The sequence below is a fragment of the Hoplias malabaricus genome, chromosome 3, assembly GCF_029633855.1.
Source record: "Hoplias malabaricus isolate fHopMal1 chromosome 3, fHopMal1.hap1, whole genome shotgun sequence".
NCBI lineage: Eukaryota > Metazoa > Chordata > Actinopteri > Characiformes > Erythrinidae > Hoplias > Hoplias malabaricus.
The window spans coordinates 78220463-78239595 of NC_089802.1; the positions used below are offsets into that span (position 1 = coordinate 78220463).

General features: G+C 41.2%; 1 protein-coding gene across 1 annotated transcript in view; it reads left to right on the forward strand.

The window, feature by feature from the left end:
* The first annotated feature begins 17381 nt into the window (after positions 1 to 17381).
* LOC136691527 (uncharacterized) overlaps positions 17382 to 19133 on the forward strand; it is a 64362-nt gene continuing 62610 nt past the window's right edge. The window contains exons 1-2 of the mRNA XM_066664086.1: positions 17382 to 17433; positions 18845 to 18881. Coding sequence (XP_066520183.1) covers positions 17382 to 17433; positions 18845 to 18881 — 89 coding nt within the window. The remainder of the gene's footprint in view (positions 17434 to 18844; positions 18882 to 19133) is intronic.

Here is a 19133-nt window from a genome sequence, read left to right on the forward strand (position 1 = left end):
GTGTTCCATGTACAGACCCTATTTGGATATCACTGCTTGAACATACTAGGTGTACCTTTATAAAAACAGTACTTTGGCGCCACCCTCTGGAATTGCTCTTGAGAAATTCTACTGTTTATTGTCCCCCACAATGTTGAGAGGGAAATCTTTAATTCAAGAAGAATAAATAGGAATAAGAAGAAACCTGAGGAAGAGTCTAGGGTTAGGTCACTCTCTGGGTCTGTGTAATTGTCCTGAATGGTTCCTTATGAGTAAAGATGATGGAATGTTGTGGCATTTCCTTTCTGTAGCTGGTTTTGTGGTAAGATAACAGCCTTCACTCTGCAGCCACACACACACACGCACACACAGACTGAGTCAGGAAATAGTTACGCACTAATCTTTGATCTGTGATAAGGCTTGGTTTGTTCAAAGCCGTCCTGTCCCTCATCATCTCATCACATCACCAGGGACAGCACTATTTCAGGAATAATGTGTCACGGTTTATGGAAACTGTTACAGAGGACGAGGGAAGGACGGAAACCCGCCTTCGTCTGGAGTCTGAAGATGACTGTGATGGAGATGTCCACTGCAGGCTTCCTTGTTCAGGTATTACTTTATATATAAACAGTTCTGTACAGCTCATCCCACACTGAGGCGATTGGGTCTATACACACACACACACACACACATTTATAAAGAGGAAAGAGTTCAGTTAGAAAAATAAATGAAAGTTGACCATCTCAAACAACAAAGTTTGTAGTCAATTTCATCATTTACCACCTACTGTGGCTGTGTATAGTACATATAATCTCATAATAACCTCATAGACCTCTCAGAGTTGAATTAATTAACCTCTTTAATCTCATAATTATCTGTTAATAACGTATATAATCTCCTAATATCAGAATCATGTTCACAATCTCTTAATAACATCTATAATTATATAATAAACTCAACAATCTCATAATAATCTCACTTCACAGTCAACGTCAGACACCTTCAGAAGGTAAACACATTATTATCACAGCAAACACACACTGAGGATATAGTTAAGACAAAAATAACACGCATGTTTAACACAACACAGTTAACAAATTAAAAACATTAGATTTATGAGGTCAGAGGTCATGGAAGTGGAATAATCATAAAGAATCACAGTGGAAAATAATAAAAATAATTTAAAAACAGAGTACGGTAGAGTGGCAATCGCTCAAATCATCTAATCAGCTGTAGGCTGCTCTGCACCAGTCTGCAGTGATGTCAGAGGAGCCGCTGGACTTTAGTTACATTTAGGGCCTCACTCTCCTTCAGAAGAGTCCCACAGTCAGAGATTACCTCCCTCTCCTCACTCTTCTGTGATATGGAGCTCAGCTCAGATTCTCAATCTGCAGCTTCTTGTTTGTAACTTTCAGTTCCACCTTAAATACTGCAGTAGTGTCAGGTGGTAGAATGTAATTGTTTTACTTTTAAGGTGGAACTGTAAATTTACAGCGAACTACAGAGACATCAGCTGCTACTCGTGCTGTTTTCTGTTTGTTCATCATCCACTGAAACTACAGTAAACTGAGATAATACACTGGGAAAATAGAGTTTAAAGGAGAAAATATTGACATATATGTGTTGTTTTTGGTCACGGTGAAGTGCCTCGTTGGTGATTCACAAGGCATTCATGAACACGGACTGAGACCCCCACCCCTTTCTCTTTATTTCTGTCTGCAGTGAGACAACACAGTTTTAAAACAGAGGCCAGGAACCAGGGAGAAGTTTAGAGAAAATGTTAGAAATATTGAAAAAAATGAGAGCGAGAACTATGAAGATGTGTGACACTGATTATGGGCAGACGAGTAGATTTGCTGCATTGATAGCAGGAACCACAAGGTGAAAACCCTGCTTCTGCTTCTGTCACCTTCATTTTCTCATCAAACTTGCTGAGGCACAGTTTATTTCTTGCAGACAAACCAGTGAAGAAGTCATAATGGTGCATCCTCTTGTCTCATGGTTTGTCATCGTCTTCTCTGCCTCTGGTGAGTCTTCTCTTTCTCATCTGTGTTTTATTAAACTCAGGAGGCCCAAGCCCCTTTAGAATCAGTGAATCCAGCTTCTTTAATGAACCCATAGACCTTCAGTTCATATAAAGTGTAAAATGACATTAAATGCTCTGGTGTCAATAGTAGGGTGACCAGACGTCCTCTTTTACCCGGACATGTCCTCTATTTTAGACTTAAAAATGTCCGGGCAGAATTTCTAAAAAGGTCCGGGATTTTGTTTTTCTAGAGCTTACATAGAACTTCAACCTAGTCAATTGCCCAATGCCAGGCCTAAGCCAGAGGAGTGTAAAACCTCCAGCACTGGACTCTAGAGCAGAAACTGTGACCTTTGGAGTGATGGAGCTCCATCCACTACATTGGAGAGGAAAGCCTTTTCCCTACTTCGTGGACACAATAAAACATGGGAAGTTTTGTATCTCAGGGCTGACTACAAAGCATCGATCCATAATCCAGAGGATCGCCATCGTATCTTTGTTCAGGAGGAACTGAAGAACCACAGCGTTACAGTCACCATCACAAACCTGCGGCAAAACGACACTGACCTGTACCACTGTGTCTTCCATGAGAAAGTAAACACTGGTTATTCTAAAATTCCTGGCAAAACAACGTTCTTTCTTCATGCTGAGGACAATGGTAGGTAAACAGTTCTCTACAGCAATAAGATTTATATTAGCTTTAAGACTCAGAACAGTTAATCAATGTTATAAAATTATATATTTATTGTTAATATTATTAAAAGCTTAATGGTCTTCCATTTTTGGCATGAGAATATAAACACTGACCATACAGGAGCAATTTGTAGATCAGTTACAGACTGTAGTCCATCTGCTGCTATAGCGGTCTGTTCTTCAGCGCTCAGGACCCTCACAGAGCAGGTGTGATGCTACTGTCTCTGAATTTACATCTACAAGGTGAACCAATGAGGGAGGAGTGTCTCACAGAGTGGACATTGTTTATAATCTAGTTATAAAATGGAAAATTCTTTATTGATCTAATCACATGGGTTGTGGGTTGTGTTTGTTCATGAGTGAAGTTTGTTTAATGAATGTAAACTGTTCCCTTGTTTTCATATGGTTTATCATCAGTCTCTGGTGAGTCTCCTCTTTCTCTATCTTTGTTTGTATTAAACTCACAGATTCACTTGGTTATATTTCTTACAGATTTGAGTTATTTTATGTATTTGAAATGTGAAATGGAATGCTCCGGCATCAACACGCATAATGCCAAGCATCAGCCAAAACAGTCTAAAACCTCCCGCCCTAGACTGTGTTCTCTATAGTGATGGCCCTGTACATCTGAGACCTACTGGAGCACCATCTCATCAACATCTCACATCTCTATTGTTCATCAGGGTGAATGTCATGAACTCCTCTAACACATGTTCCAGCACCTCCTCAGGTGAAAGATGAAAGTGTGCACACCGCCATTTCAACGAACAACAAGTCCTCAGAGTCCTGTAGTGTGAAAGTTAAAAATTCTCAGATGTGGAAAGTCTACAATTGTGAATTTGACCACAGCATCTACACAGTGACATCCATCAGAAGCGTGATTCAGGGACAAGGTTTCAGATTCAGGGGAAAGGGCTGTGGTGCTAAATGCATGGGTGGAAGAACCCTGCAGTAATCTGGGCCTCTTATTTTTGAATGTGTTTAATTGTATTATATATTTTTTCCCAGTGTATGGGGGTGTGGATTATCTCCATGAAAATACAAGTGCCACCGTGGAGCTTCCCTGTGAGTATGGAGGGCTGATGGCTGTTTCCCTACATCGTGGACCCAAACTCACTTGTGTGCTGTACCTCCAGGATGAAAGAGATCATGAATTATATGATCACCCTTGCATTTCTGTTCAGAACAAAGTGAAGAACCACAGCATCACAGTCAGCATCAAAAACCTGCAGCAAAACGACACAGACCTTTACTACTGTTTCTTTTACACAAGAGGAACAAATGGTTTTCCTGAAATTAATGGCACAAAAAGGTTCTTTCTTCATGTTGAGGATGATGGTAAGTAACTGCACTGTACAGCAATAAGATTTACATTAGATTAGAAACCCAGAACATCTAAACAGCAGCACATTAATTGTTAATAACATTTTTAGCTTAATGTTCTACCATTTTTGTTGTGGCCTATTTTTTTATTTATTATTTTTTTTCTTGTATGGGAGTACACATACTCCACGCTCCACTGACAACCCAGGAGCGCCTTGTAGTTCTACAGTCAAAGACTGTACTTCGTCTGTTGCTCCGCATACTTTGTTATTTATTTTTATTGTATATTTGTTTTTGTCTTTTTAATTATTAAAGTTAAACATAGTTGCATTTGTCAACTAATCGCACCCCAACCCTACATGCCATGGCTTCCATGGTGCAATCAATTATTCAGCTAGAACACATGCGACACACACTGTGCAGCGACAGATGAGCTACTGTCTCTGACTCTACATCTACAAGGTGGACCAACGAGGGAGGAGTGTCTCACAGAGTGGACAGAGAGTGGACACAGGGTTTAAAAACTCACTAGTTATTGGAGGGGACACACCTATTGAAAGTCTTTATTGTTCAAGCGTAGTTTAAACACCTGGAGAGTGTGGGTTATTTCTGTTCATAAATAAAGGATGTTTAATGACTCTAAGAAGGGAATTGATGTCATTTTTTTCATAGAATCTGAAGAATGCAGTTGCCCTGGACACCAGCTGTGGTTGTACGGCCTGTCGACTGTAGCTGTGCTATTGTTGACACTTGTATTGATGTTTGCTGAAACACTATGTGTGAGTATCACTGTAGTTTATATACATCATGTGCAAATCCCAGTGGGAATCAGTGGTGTGTCGATATGATTTCTGTGTGTGTGTGTGTGTGAGAGAGAGAGAGAGAGAGAGACTGTATACACTCACTTTAAACCTCTCTCTCCCTCTCTGTCTTAGAAGAAGAAGCCCCCTGTTCAGCCAGTTCATGAAGATGTGAGACAGTTCCTTTTATCAACTAGAAGCACTACTAGCGTGGCTCAGATGAGTGTCATTCGTTGACAGCATTGTTTTCTTTAGAGTGAACACATCTTCAGTGGAACAAGGACATGGTCAGTCCCCGACAACAAACATCTCCCGTCTTCATTCTGCATCATTTAGTTTCCTTCAGACAGTGAGGTTCTCTGCATGGACCCATAAAAATGCTCCAAACATCTATTAATAAAAGTGTAAACCTATAAGACATTTCTCCTGTACAGAGACCACTTTAGAGATGTTTGTGGTGACAGATTTGTGGTGAATTATTAATGAGCTCATTTTCATGTCTCACTTCTGTGTAGCTAAAGGTGACCAACTTTTCTCTGCTGTTGTGTGGTTCATATAAATATCATGTTGTGGGGAAAAAAACCTGTTTATAAACTCACATTGTGGGACGTTGTCTTCTACATTATGTAAAGCATTACGTTTTAAGATCAGGACGTATGTAATATGTAAAATATAGGGTTTGTCTAGTGGTTATGATTAGGGTAATATTAGTAAGTACGCTTACAGTTGGTCTTGGGATAGGTCTATTCTAGAAATAGTGAGGGTTAACCAGTCAGGATCAGATTAGAGATATTCTTAGCGTCACAGCTAAGCTAGCATCCTAATTACAGAGAGGTGTGGTGTGTAATGCAGTATCAGCACTATGTGTCTATGCTTAAGTCCACTTTCTAAAAATAAAATCAGTATTATTGTCTAAAGAACAGTTAGTTTATTTATTTGGTTATTCCCCTATCTGCATTTCTCATTGTGGCCAGCACAGGGCAACCTTTAGTAACTCACTCCCAGAGCCCATCAACTGTGGGGTTATGTGAGTGTTGCCATCTATTGGACACAACCTGTGTATGACAGATTTATCCAATATGATACTATGGCAACTTAAAGAATCATAACCCTCATCAATCTGATCAAAAATATTGTGAATTATTTAAGTTTTAGAGATTTTAATTGATGTATCATGATTGATTTTATGTTGTATGGTGTGTCGAGTAAAGGCAAACGATGCCAGTAGAGTTGGAACAATGTTGGAACATTGCTGTGAAAATTTGATAGCATTCATTAACATGAACAGTGAAGTCAGATGTTGGTGATGGATGACGAGTGTTGGATCACAAACACAGCTCCAGCTCATCCCCGAAGTAAAAGTTGGAGCTCCATCAGTTAGAGAATGGCAGCCCAATGCCAGGGGCCTTATACCCCTCTTGCCAGCACTTGGCATTGAGCAGAGTGAGCTTAGGCAGATGCTGAGGTGGAAAATCAAATACACTTTGCTTAACATTCCATGTCTCAGAATCACTTTAATACTCACACTACACAACCTGGGCAGTACAAGGGTGCTGCCTGGTACCTATTGTCTGCTGCTCACTTCTGGGCTCTGATCAATGATAAAAGAGCACTGCGCATTTTCCCCAGGCCAGAACCCCACACATCCCACAAAGGAGATGGATTGAATATGGAACCTAGACTACTCCAATGTGACAAATTTTGATAGTTCTTCAACAGCTGGAGAACCCTATGGATGTGGGCCATGCGTTCCTTTATGGACTTAGTGTAGATTAAAAGCATTTATCAACCCAAATGGCATCAGCAGGTTTTCATAGTGTCCAGATCGGATGATGACAGCTGTCTTCCACTTATCACCTTCTCTCATCTGCACCAGGCAATGAGCACCATACAGGTCCATTTGTTTGAAAAGGAAACCTGCTCCAGTGCCTTAAATGCAGAAATTAAAGGGGAAAGTTTTAAAGGGCAATTGCATATGATCTTATTTAGTTTCCTATGATGAATGCAGGGATAAAGACCCATTGCTGACACAGAAGAAAATAGCCCCTGCAGGACTTGAAAAAAGCTTGAAAAGATACAAAATGAGAGTGTGTGTGTGTGTGCTTTTGGGGGGGGGGGGGGGGGGGGGGTGGCGGGTGGTGTAGAGTCATGCCAATATTTTTACCTGCCTATGCCTGTAGCTGACATGACACAAAATACCAGCATAGAGTGGAAAATATCCCCAGCTCAAAGTGTTAGCCATTAACGGTGACTGACTCAGGTGGTGCACTTCCTCCCCCTGGTGGCCAGGACAGGAAGAGTACCAGAGCCAGCCCTCACAATGCAATCCAGTAACACTGAGAGATGTATAGAAAGAAACATAACTAAGTCTAAACTGAATTTAGCAATAACCAGTTATGTGCCTTATGTTCTGATTAGGGTTAAATTGTCTGATTTGTTAAATTTTCTACTGCAGCACACAAGCAGAGTGATAAATGAAGGACATGGCGATACACTTAAATAAGAAACAGATGTGAATGCAATGTAGCAATTAGCCATATTGTGTATTGGCATTCAGCATTAACGCTGGTGTGTTTGTACTAGCTCCCCATAAATCTATTATCAGGACCTTTATTGTCAAGTCTTACAGTCACCAAGTCCAGCATACAGAGAGAAAGATGAAGTGAGAAAGAGAGAAGATGAGGACGGAAATTTGTGTGATAATGTCTGTGGGAAGACCAACAGAGACGATGCAATGATATCACAGACCACAAGGTGAAAACCATGCTTCTGTTTCCTTCTCATTCTCATCAAAGTTGCTGCATTCCTCTGAGACACAGTTGCTGTGTTGCAGACAAAAGAGAGAAGACGTCGTCATGGTGTGTCCACTTGTTGTTGCATGGTTTATCATTGTCTCCTTCATCTCTGGTGAGTTTTCTATATGTCTGTCTTTTATTAAACTCACAGGTTTACTCAGCTTTAGGCCTGAGTTCTTACAGGTACCTCTTAGAAGCAGTTGATTCAGCTTCTTTACAGTAAACCCATAGATGATTAAGGTGTGTACTGTGTGAAATGAATTAGGATGCTTAAGTGTCAACAGGCCTATTTCCTAGTTCTGCCAGAGGAACATTAAAAAAACAGTATTGGGCTGTAGGGTGTGTGTTGTTATGGATGAATGAATTAATGAAAATTCCCCAAATGAAACAATGTAGAAAATTATACTGGACAATGGTTATTGAGCAAATTTTAATTTTAAACATTTGATTCCAGGTGAAGCATGAGATTTATGATATTGAAAAATATTTCTGAAAATGTGAGAGATGTAATGTGGCTTGTAACCACTGGTTGCATTTTCAATATGAAAGAAAACGTCATATGGTCAGCGATTATGTTGTTGAATCCATTGAACACCTTTTTTTTTGCCATTGCACATAAAGAACAGATATTTTTGATTTTGGAAGTCTTTATTTTAAAATGTTAATTTTTTGTGGTCGGGCGGCATGGTTGCGCAGCAAGTAGTTGTCGCAGTCACACAGCTCCAGGGACCTGGAGGTTGTGGTTTCGAGTCCCACTCAGGGTTACTGTCTGTGAGGAGTGTGGTGTGTTCTCCCTGTGTCTGTGTGGGTATCCTCTGGGTGACTGACTGTGGAGTGTGGTGTGTTCTCTCTGTGTCTGTGTGGGTTTCCTCCGGGTGAGGTGTGTGGTGTGTTCTCCCTGTGTCTGCGTGGGTTTCCCCCAGGCAACTGTCTGTGAGCAGTGTGGTGTGTTCTCCCTGTGTCTGCGTGGGTTTCCTGCGGGTGCTCCAGTTTCCTCTCAGAGTCCAAAAACACACGTTGGTAGGTGGATTGGTGACTCAAAAAGTGTCCGTAGGTCTGAGAGTGTGAGTGAATGTGTGTGTGTGTGTGTGTGTTGCCCTGTGAAGGACTGGCGCCCCCTTCAGGGTGTATTTCCGCCTTGTGCCCAATGATTCCAGGTAGGCTCTGGACCCACCGTGACCCTGAACTGGATAAGGGTTACAGATAATAAATGAATGAATGCATGAATTTTTATTGGTTAATTGTAAGGTTAGAAGGCAAATTTTGAAAACTCACTGTAAACTAGAAATTGAATAAAATCAACCCTAAAGACTCTGAGACACTTATCAGATGCACCCCTGGACTCCTATGAACTTTTAAATGTTTAAGTATTTCTATAAATGGTGAAAGAATATTTGAAGTAGGTTTTGATGTATCTTTTGTGATTAATACGGCTGTGTTCTGTTTTGAAAATGCAGTGTACTGAAACACTTTTTATATTTTTGTTAAAACACAGATCCCTGCGGTGCCTGTTGTTTTAAAAGATGAATAAATGCATTATGTTTTTTCTTCCAGTGAATACAGATGTGGTTTATATCCACAACGAGACGAATGCCTCTGTTGAACTTCCCTGTGAGAGTTCAAATGTCAATGTAAATTTAATGGCCTTTTCCCTACTTCGTGGACACAATAAAACATGGGATGTGCTGTATCTCAGGGCTGACTGTGAAGCATCAATCCATAATCCAGAGGATCGCCATCGTATCTTTGTTCAGGACGAACTAAAGAACCACAGAGCTACAGTCATCATCAAAAACCTCCGGCAAAATGACACTGACCTGTACCACTGTGTCTTCCATGAGAAAGTAAACGCTGGTTATTCTACCATTCCCGGCAAAACAACGTTCTTTCTTCATGCTGAGGACAATGGTAGGTAAACGGTTCTCTACAGCAATAAGATTTATATTAGCTTTAAGACTCAGAACAGTTAATCAATATTATAAAATTATATATTTATTGTTAATATTATTAAAAGCTTAATGGTCTTCCATTTTGAGATTTGCACATTTTTGGTATAAGAATATAGACACTGACCATACAGAAGCAATTTGTAGATCTGTTACAGAGTGTAGTCCATCTGCTGTTTTGCGCACTTTGTTTGCCAAATTTCAACACTGTTCTTCAGCGCTCAGGACCCCCACAGAGCAGGTGTGATGTGGTGGTGGATCATTCTCAGCGCTGCAGTGACACTGACGTGGTGGTGGTGTGTTAGTGTGTGTTGTGCTGGTGCGAGTGGATCAGACACAGCAGTGCTGCTGGAGTTTTTAAACCCCTCAGTGTCTGAACTGAGAACAGTCCACCAACCAAAAACATCCAGCCGACAGCGTCCTGTGTCACTGATGAAGGACTAGAGGACGGGCGACACACACTGTGCAGCGACAGATGAGCTGCTGTCTCTGACTTTACATCTACAAGGTGGTAAAGGACGCTTTACAATCCACACTGCTCAGAACACTCAATCCACACACTGGCGAGATGCGGCAGCCAAACGCGCACAGCGTACTCTCGACCATGAACGACCGTCCACCTGGAGGACTGCATCGGGCACTAGGGTTTCACCAGAGTGCCAATCCATATCTGGGCTCACACTCATTCACCAGGACAGTTATTAGACAGAAGCCAATTCACCTACACTCCATGTTTTTGGACTGTGGGAGGAAACCGGAGTCCCCGGAGGAAACCCACTCAGACACGGGGAGAACATGGAAACTCCACCCAGATGGGACTTGAACCCAAGATCCCAGCGCTGGGAGGCGAACGTGCTAACCACTAAGCCACCGTGCCGCTCGTGTTCTCTGCAGGAATGGAGTTCCATCCGCTGCCTTTCAGATTAGCCGGAGCATCAGAAGCTATATTCCAACATCAGCACCTGATGTCACTAAAGCTTATGAGGCTGAATGCCATCAAACACTCAAACCTATGTTCCAGTACCTCCTCAGGTGAAAGACAGATGTAGATGTGTGCACACAGCCAAGGCAACAAACAAAAAGTGTGTGGTGTGAGCGTTAAATCATTTTATTTATTTAGTTTACAAGCATGTGTTTAATTTTCCACCACAGCATCAGCCCAATGATTTTCATTGGAGGGAGATTCAAGGGAAGGGTTTCTGTTCAGATTCAGGGGAAAGGGCTGTGGTGCTAAATGCGTGGGTGGAAAAACCCTGCAGTAATCTGGGTAACTGTGCCTGTTACTTTTGAATGTGTTTAACAGTATTATACATTATTTCCAGTGTATGGGGGTGTGGATTATCTCCATGAACATACAAATGCCACCATGGAGCTTCCCTGTGAGTACGGAGGGCTGATGGCCGTTTCCCTACATCGTGGACCCAAACTCACTTGTGTGCTGTACCTCCAGGATGAAAGAGATCATGAATTATATGATCACCCTTGCATCTCTGTCCAGAAAAAAGTGAATAACCACAGCAACACAGTCAGCATCACAAACCTGCAGCAAAGCGACACAGACCTTTACTACTGTTTCTTTTACACAAGAGGAACAAATGGTTTTCCTGAAATTAATGGCACAAAAAGGTTCTTTCTTCACGTTGAGGACGATGGTAAGTAACTGCACTGTACAGCACTAAGATTTGCATTAGATTAGAAACCCAGAACATATAAACAGCAGCACATTTATTGTTAATAAATTGTAAAGCTTGGGTTGGGTTAAATACCTGGACAGTGTGTGTTTTACCTGTTCAGTTGTAAATGTTGTTGAATGTTTGTAAAAGAAAAAGGCATTTGATGTTTGTGTTGTTTTAGCACAAGAATGTAGTTGCCTTGGGAATATGCTGTTGGTGTATGGCCTGTCTGCTGTAGCTGTGATGTTGCTGTTAGGGGTTTTCATCTTCGCTAAAGCCTTGTTTGTGAGTATCACTATAGTTTATAAACTGGGGACATAAGTAGCATGCATTTGGTTTTGTGTCTTTGTGTGTGTGTGTGGTTGTGTGTGTGTATTACTAACACTCAAACCTCTGTCTTCCCCTTTCAGAAGAAGGAACCCACAGTCCAGCCAATTTATGAAGATATGAAACAGTTACCTCTATCCGTCAGAAAGCCGGAGTAAGTCTCGTCCAGACGAGTGTCGCTCGTCAACAACATTTATTTTTTCACAGTGAACGCATCTTCAGTCTGTCCCCGAGGAAATACATTTCCGTCATTTTTCTGCATTATCTCACTGCAGCAGCTTCACTTTCCTTCCACGGAGTAAGGGACTCTGTGTGGCCCTAGAGAAATGCTACAAATGTCTTTAAATTAACTCACAAACAAAAGAACTTTCGAACATACACCTTCTCCCTTAGAGAGAGCACTTCACTGATACTTGCTTTTCTTATCCATTCTCTAGTCCTTCTTTTATTGGCCACAGAACCCTGCTCTTCTGGCTCATAGAGCACTCCCCAACACTTGATGTCGGAATGGCTTGTGATAAAGGCTTTGATATTGGTTACAGTTCTGATTGCGTAATGATGTTAAAATTATGTATTGCTTCTTATGTATTTCATAGAATTAAAATTGTATAAATACTGATTTTAAATAGAAATCTAGTTTTATATTATTTTATAATTGTTTTATTATGATATCATAATTATTTCAATTTAGTTGCTTAGTGTCGTAAGAGCACAGATTTAGCCAGAACTTCTGGTAGTTTCTTAACCCCCTGGAGTCTGAGGGGTTTTCAGACACTCTGGTGTAGTCTGACATGCCTTGATTGTTTTACAAATTGTACGCATCTGAAATTATTTTTTCTCAAAGTGTTACACATGCATTTTTCAGAACTATCTCTGCAACAACAATGTTGAATCAGTAAGAGTGTCATACATCTATATTTTGATTAAATTTACTCTAAACTTAGACTTTCCAAAAACCTATTTTCAGAAGTGCTGATATACTGTGAAAAAACACCTTCTAAACATTTCTCACCGGGACCTTTGAGGTCAAAACTTTGTGAACACGGGTCTTGGCAACACACTGCTGATTCTACTTTTCATAAATTGTATGTAATTTTATACTTAGGACATAACAAATGTGAGGTGACACTCTGTTTTTCTCAGTCACTGGCTCCTACATTGCATATGTATGAAGATAGGTGCGAAAACCGAGGTGCGAGGTCCCCACCCCACTGCCTAATGAATGGCCCATTAGCTGTCACAAGAGAAGAGACCAGAGGCAGATAGTCACAGTTTATCACAGTTTATTGCAAAAAAAAAGAACTAAACAAGCAATAAAAATAAAAAAATAAATAACTGGCAAAATAAATGTAAAGATAGTGATAATATACTAAATATAGTCATACTGATAGATAGATACATATCCTTGTGTGTGTATATATGTATGAATCAGTTCAACAAAAGATGCCAGTCTCTAAAACAGTTTCTGTCTGGCTGCATGCAAAGGTAGACATCACACTGTTCACACTTCCATGGAGTTTTTGTTTGCTTTTCCCTGTGCTTCCTGCAGTATGCACAGGTCTTTCGGCCAGCAGTAGCTTTCATACTTTGGCTAGTGACATCACTCCCAGGAATCGGCAAATGATGACCACTGGCTGGTTTTGCAGGGGGCTCATTTTCCATACCACACAGCTGTTCAACAAGCTCTTCCATGAATGCCTTGTGGGTCAGGCTGTCCTGCTGCATAAGCATCCTTTGGAAAGAACAACTTGAAGAGGGATAGGGGTGTGTAGCAGTCCCCTTTCCTCAGTTGAACACCAGGCTCCCTTGCAGGAAGAAAGCGCAGTGGTGGTGGACAGACATCCTCAACTACTTCATTTTCCCATGATGGTGGCTGTACACTGAAAAACAATAAATGTGAAATGTGAGTAGTTGCCCTGTGAGCAGTAACAAAGATTTACATATTGGTATAAATTCCAGCAGCTCCTACAAATATTTACTAATATTTCAAATACAGTATTTACACATGACCTATGTATAGCAAAATGCTAAACTTACAGTGCAGATGTGGAAGGACCATGTGTTTCCGCCCTACATGTTTGTGGTTGCAGACTGGGCCGACGGCGTTGTCTTTTGCATGGAGGTGGAATATTTTCCACATTTCTGAAAAATAATAAGAAATGTGAGCAATTGTGTTCTGAGCAGTTACAAATATTACATAGCAATATACATATATACATGCCAACAGTCACTACAAATACTTACTAATATTTCAAATACAGTATTTACCGATGACCTATGTATAGCAAAATGCTAAACTTACAGTGCAGATGTGGAAGGACCATGTGCTCCTGCCCTACATGTTGGTGGTTGCAGACTGGGCCGACGGGGTTGTCTTTTGCCTGGAGGTGGAGTATTTTCCACATTTCTGAAAAATAATAAGAAATGTGAGTAGTTGCCCTGTGAGCAGTAACAAAGATTTACATATCAGTATAAATTCCAGCAGCTCCTACAAATATTTACTAATATTTCAAATACAGTATTTACACATGACCTATTTCTGAGAAGAACTCTCGCTCTTTCCTTATCCCTCTCCTATTGGAAGATGGCTGGAGCATTCATCCGCCCAAAGGGTATAACCAGTTATTCCTAGTGCCTTGATGGGTCCATGAATGTTGTCTTCCTCTCATTACCTTCCCAGGTCTGCACCAGGTCATAGATGCCGCACAGCTCCAAATGTAGAAGACATAAGGGGCAACAAGTAATGGTCCATGAACATTAGCTAATGTAGTTCTCAATTATCAATGAAGGGGAAAAGGCCCCACCTTTTTCGTCATCACAGAAGAACCCAGCCAGTTCTTCTTTGGTCCCAAAAGAAAGAAGAGAAGAGGGTTCATACCTGGGTGGGGCTCCATTGACATTTCAGTATGGTTGGTGAAGCAGGGGAACCAATAACCACCAACTGGGAAACCAATGACCACCCAATAGAGAGCAACTTAAATCGTGCATCTGTCTCCCACCTGTGGATTAGGTGATTGAACATAAGGTTTAGAGCTCCCATAATAAGTTCCAGAGTGGGGCCCACCTCAGGATGCTCCTCCCAGACAGGGGCAGCCCATGTTAGAGCCCAACCAGAGAGGGTCAACGTGATGGGAGGTATGGGAGGGCACAAGTTGCTCTATGAGAAAATGAGAGGGACAAATATGAGACTTAGGAGACAACTTAGAAGGAATAGCTGCCTTCGTTGGATATCTAATCCTGAAATACCCACTTGACAAAAGGGATCCTGGGAGACTCAACTGACAAAGGAAAAGGTGAGAAAATTTGACAAAACCTGAGGCGATTTGAAAAGAGTCAGAATATGGAGAAGTGCAAAATCTCTCAAAATCTTTTTCCCGGCTGTGTCTTTAACCCACATAAGACAAAAAAAAAAATCAACAAAGAGGGGCCAGTCTTGAGGGCTCATATACCTAAAGCTCCAGGTGTTGGGCATTTAAGATGACTGGCTCTGAGGGTTGATTCTTGTGCAGTTCCTGCCCTGGTCAGGAGAGGGAGGCAGCACACCACCAGAGCGAACAATAACAATAGAAGCAGAAAACACTGGGGAATATGGAGAAGGAAACAGAACTAAGTGTGTAATGCCTGGCTCACACTGATGTTGAAAACGTGAGACACCCGACACATAAAGAGATTTTTCACAAATTTGTCAGTGCTGACAGTTGTTAGTCCTCAACGTCCCCACACTACACGATCTGCCCTGAGTGAATCACCACACACTTTCCAATTACAGACACTGACAGACAGCTTCGCTCCTCAAGAGCTTGTAGGAGTTTCTCCTGAAATGTTACGTCCCGAGTGCAGGTGGGAGTTTCTAACAAACTCAGGCTGAGAAAACCTTGAAGATATTGAAGCAATAAAAGCCAGCATTTTTACATATTTACAAATAACAATCAGAGCGACCAGACTGCAGGGGGAGAAGATCAGAGGAGTAAAGTCTGGATTTTAGACTCCACACACTACAGGATTGTTCTGGAAACATTGATCATTTATGATCACCCTAAAATCAGGAGACATCTTGCGAATGTTGGGAGGAATAAATCTGCCTCAAAATCAGCCCCAAATATTCTGTAGCATGGGCCGAGCTTACGGGAAATTTAGCAATTAACCATGATATGCTTATTAACCCTTTGGGGTCTAAGGACATTTTCTAAATTTTCTGAAATTCATCTTTAAATGAAACAACATTAAGCATAACCATTAGCCTTTGAGGGTGTTCAATCACCATCACTTTCATTTCTATTGTAGCACATAAGCAGAGTGATAAATGTTACTAATGGGTGACAAATGCAAACAAAGAGACAGATGAGAAGAGTGTCATAGCAATCTTGCAAATAACAATGATATTTATTAACATTCTGCATTAATGTTAGGATGTTTGACACCACTAGCTCCCTGTAAATCTGTTCTTCAGGCACATATTGCCTGAGAAAAACCTCTTTATCTCCTTCCTGTCACGCCTGTCTCTGTGGACGTCTCGCTTCCTCCCTCGGTTCAGGATGCATTACCACTTGAGTCTGTGAATGACTCTGAGGACTTCACTTCCCATGGTTCAACTCTATCATAAGAGAGAGTCTGTACATGAGGCCAAACGGCCATAGCCCAATTGAGGGCTTCACCAGTCAACTGAGATACTAAAAATGATATACACGCAAAATCAGAGCATGGAGGGGAGCTATTAAAATATAACGAGCACTGCAACAAAAACCCCTTACATTTATCCATAGAACCATCATATTTCTCCGGTTTACTCACGCTATAGGGAGATGATGGAACAGAAGAAGGTAAAACTTCATTCAAGGTTGATGGAGGTTCGAGCAAAGGGGCAGGATGTAGCTGGTGAACAAGGCCTTTTAGATGTTCAGAAATAACCACCATTTGCTCTTTTTGCTGGCTCTGTTGTTGCCTCAATAGAGTTACAGACTCCGATAATTGCTGCAATATAGAGTAATGTTGTCCTAACAACTGTCATTGGTTACCAATAGCAGTTGTTAAGTCACCAGAACCCGCCGTCTGCATTTTAAAGGCGAAGTATTCTGTCAGGCTTGGTAAACAAGAGAGACGCTCGCGGGTGTTTAGCAGGAAGAGATTTACTTCAGAGATGTGCAGACACAGCAAAAGAAACAATCCAAAGAATAGTGAGGTACAGGCTGAGGTCAAAAACACAATGTACTAAATAGCAGTCCGGATCCAAAAACACAGAGTCAAGAAGAATGTAAGGAAGGGTCATACACGGTTTGGCTTTCATAAATAAGGTTCGCTCGGTATGTAACAAAAAGGTTAGCAATACTTCGCAAGTAGTAAATGCAACAGCCTGGGTTTACATAGTAAGTGAGTGATTATGATTAAAACAGAACAGCTGTGAGTTAAAACTCAGGTGACCCGGAGCGCACGAGAGAGTTCCTATTGGTTGGTGGAGTCATGTGACCATCAGTTGAACCATGGGAAGTGAAGTCCTCAGAGTCATTCACAGACTCAAGTGGTAATGCGTCCTGAACTGAGGGAGGAAGTGAGACGTCTACAGAGACAGCCGTGACACTTCCATGCTAAGACAATATTTTCTATCACCAAGGCCAGAATACAGATAGTAAAAGAAAGAGAAAGAAAGAACAAGAAGTATGATAATGTTTCTGGACAGACCAACAGAGATGGTGCAATGATAACACAAACCACAAGTCAAAAACCCTGCTTCTGCTTCTGTTTCCTTCTCATTCTCATTAAAGTTGCTGCACTCCTCTGTGGCACAGACCCTTTCTTGCTGATGAGCGAGTGAAGAAGTCATCATGGTGCCTCCTCTTGTTGTTGTGTGGTTTATCGTGGTCTCCTCTGCCTCTGGTGAGTTTCCTCTCTCTGTCTGTTGTTTATTAAACTCACAGATTCACTCAGCTTTAGGCCCAAGTTCTTTCAGACGCTGATTAAAACCAGAGGATCTAGCTTCATTACAGTGGTCCCGTAGATGTTCATTGTATGTAAAGTGTGAAATTAAATGGGACGTGCTGGTCTCAACAAATCCAGTCCCAAGTGTCAACCAGAGGAGTGTAAAACCTCCAGCAATAGTTCACAGAGCAGGAACCGTGTTATCTGGGGTGATGGAGCTCTATCCACTTTTGTGAGGTGAGTTGGGCAAGCTTCCATCGGACCTGCGATTCAGGAGGAGGTTTTCTGTTTGGGTCTATGTTCGAAGAAAGCGCTGTGGTCTTAAACACACACTGGGCTATTACATCAGCAGAGAAATGAGTACAATAACAGATAAATATGTGAGTTGAAGTTTAAAACAAAAAAAAACAAAAAAAAACAAAAAACAAAAAAAACAGATTAGCCAAACGTAACTCTCTGGATTCTGAGGCCTTTCAGCCACATCTGAGGTGATCTGACATGCCTTGGTATTTTTACAAATTTCACCTACCTAAAAAAGTTTGTTCTCAAATAGCTACAGTTCTTAATATTCAGCACAAACCCAGCACCAATAACGTGAGGGATGTTTGTATGTAACTCATGATTTTCTTGTTTAAATTCACTCTAAACTGGGACTTCCCAAAAACCTATTTTCAAAGGTGCTGATATAAAGTGAAAAAACCCATTGTAAACATTTATGTCATTTTCTTTAGAGCTCTGAACTGTGTAAACCCGGCTGTTGGCCACACACTGGTGTTTTCAGGTTTCTGATATTTATATTTTATTTAGTTTTGAAGTGACACCGTTTTTCTCAATACCAGTGGCTATGTGGCTACTCATGAGATGAGATGAGAAACACAGGTGAAATCCCCTCGCTGCTGTCAAAGATAATGACGATAAGGACAAAAATCTTGTCCAACACGTTAATAGTGAAGTGTTGGTTAAATATCCAGGTTCAAGATGGCTTTGAGTGTAATTTCGAAAGAAAGACTCAAGATGTAGTTCAATGTCACAATAAATGGTACAGGAAAACATACTGGAAGCGCCAGAAGTGAGAAAGATGACATAGACAAGTGTGAACCTGAGGAAAGAGAAGTGTTTATAGGAATGAGTATAATAGAGTAGATCTGGGTGGCCAACCCCTGACTCGTGGCTCCATCTTTAATAATAAAAAAAAATAGCTGTTGGGACTGTGTACCTTTAGGGAAATCGATATTCATTTTCAAATGGGAAACTGATTTGTAACGTCCCTAATCCCTGACCACCTCACATTCACGATTTAATTATTACAAGTGACATCCATTATGTGTCTCATTTACTTGCCTCTTTACAACACCTCTCCCCCACCCAGTCTCTATGCCCCACGCTTTTAGTCCAACCGCCTTAAGGTCTTTTCACAGAGTCAGCATAAAAAAAACCTGTTTTAACGTTATCCTTCAGAGAGAGTCTGAAACTGACGGACTGCGATGCTACGTCAAATTCTGAATCGGAACCTTTTCTATAATCTGTGTTTTATGGATGCGTTAAAAATCAGGCCGACCAATCAGAGCACTGTTGTCACGGTTACAGACCAAATAAATGAGCAGGAAGTTGGCAGAGGTACAGCTTGTCTTGTTCGTAGCAGCACACAAAGCTTAAAA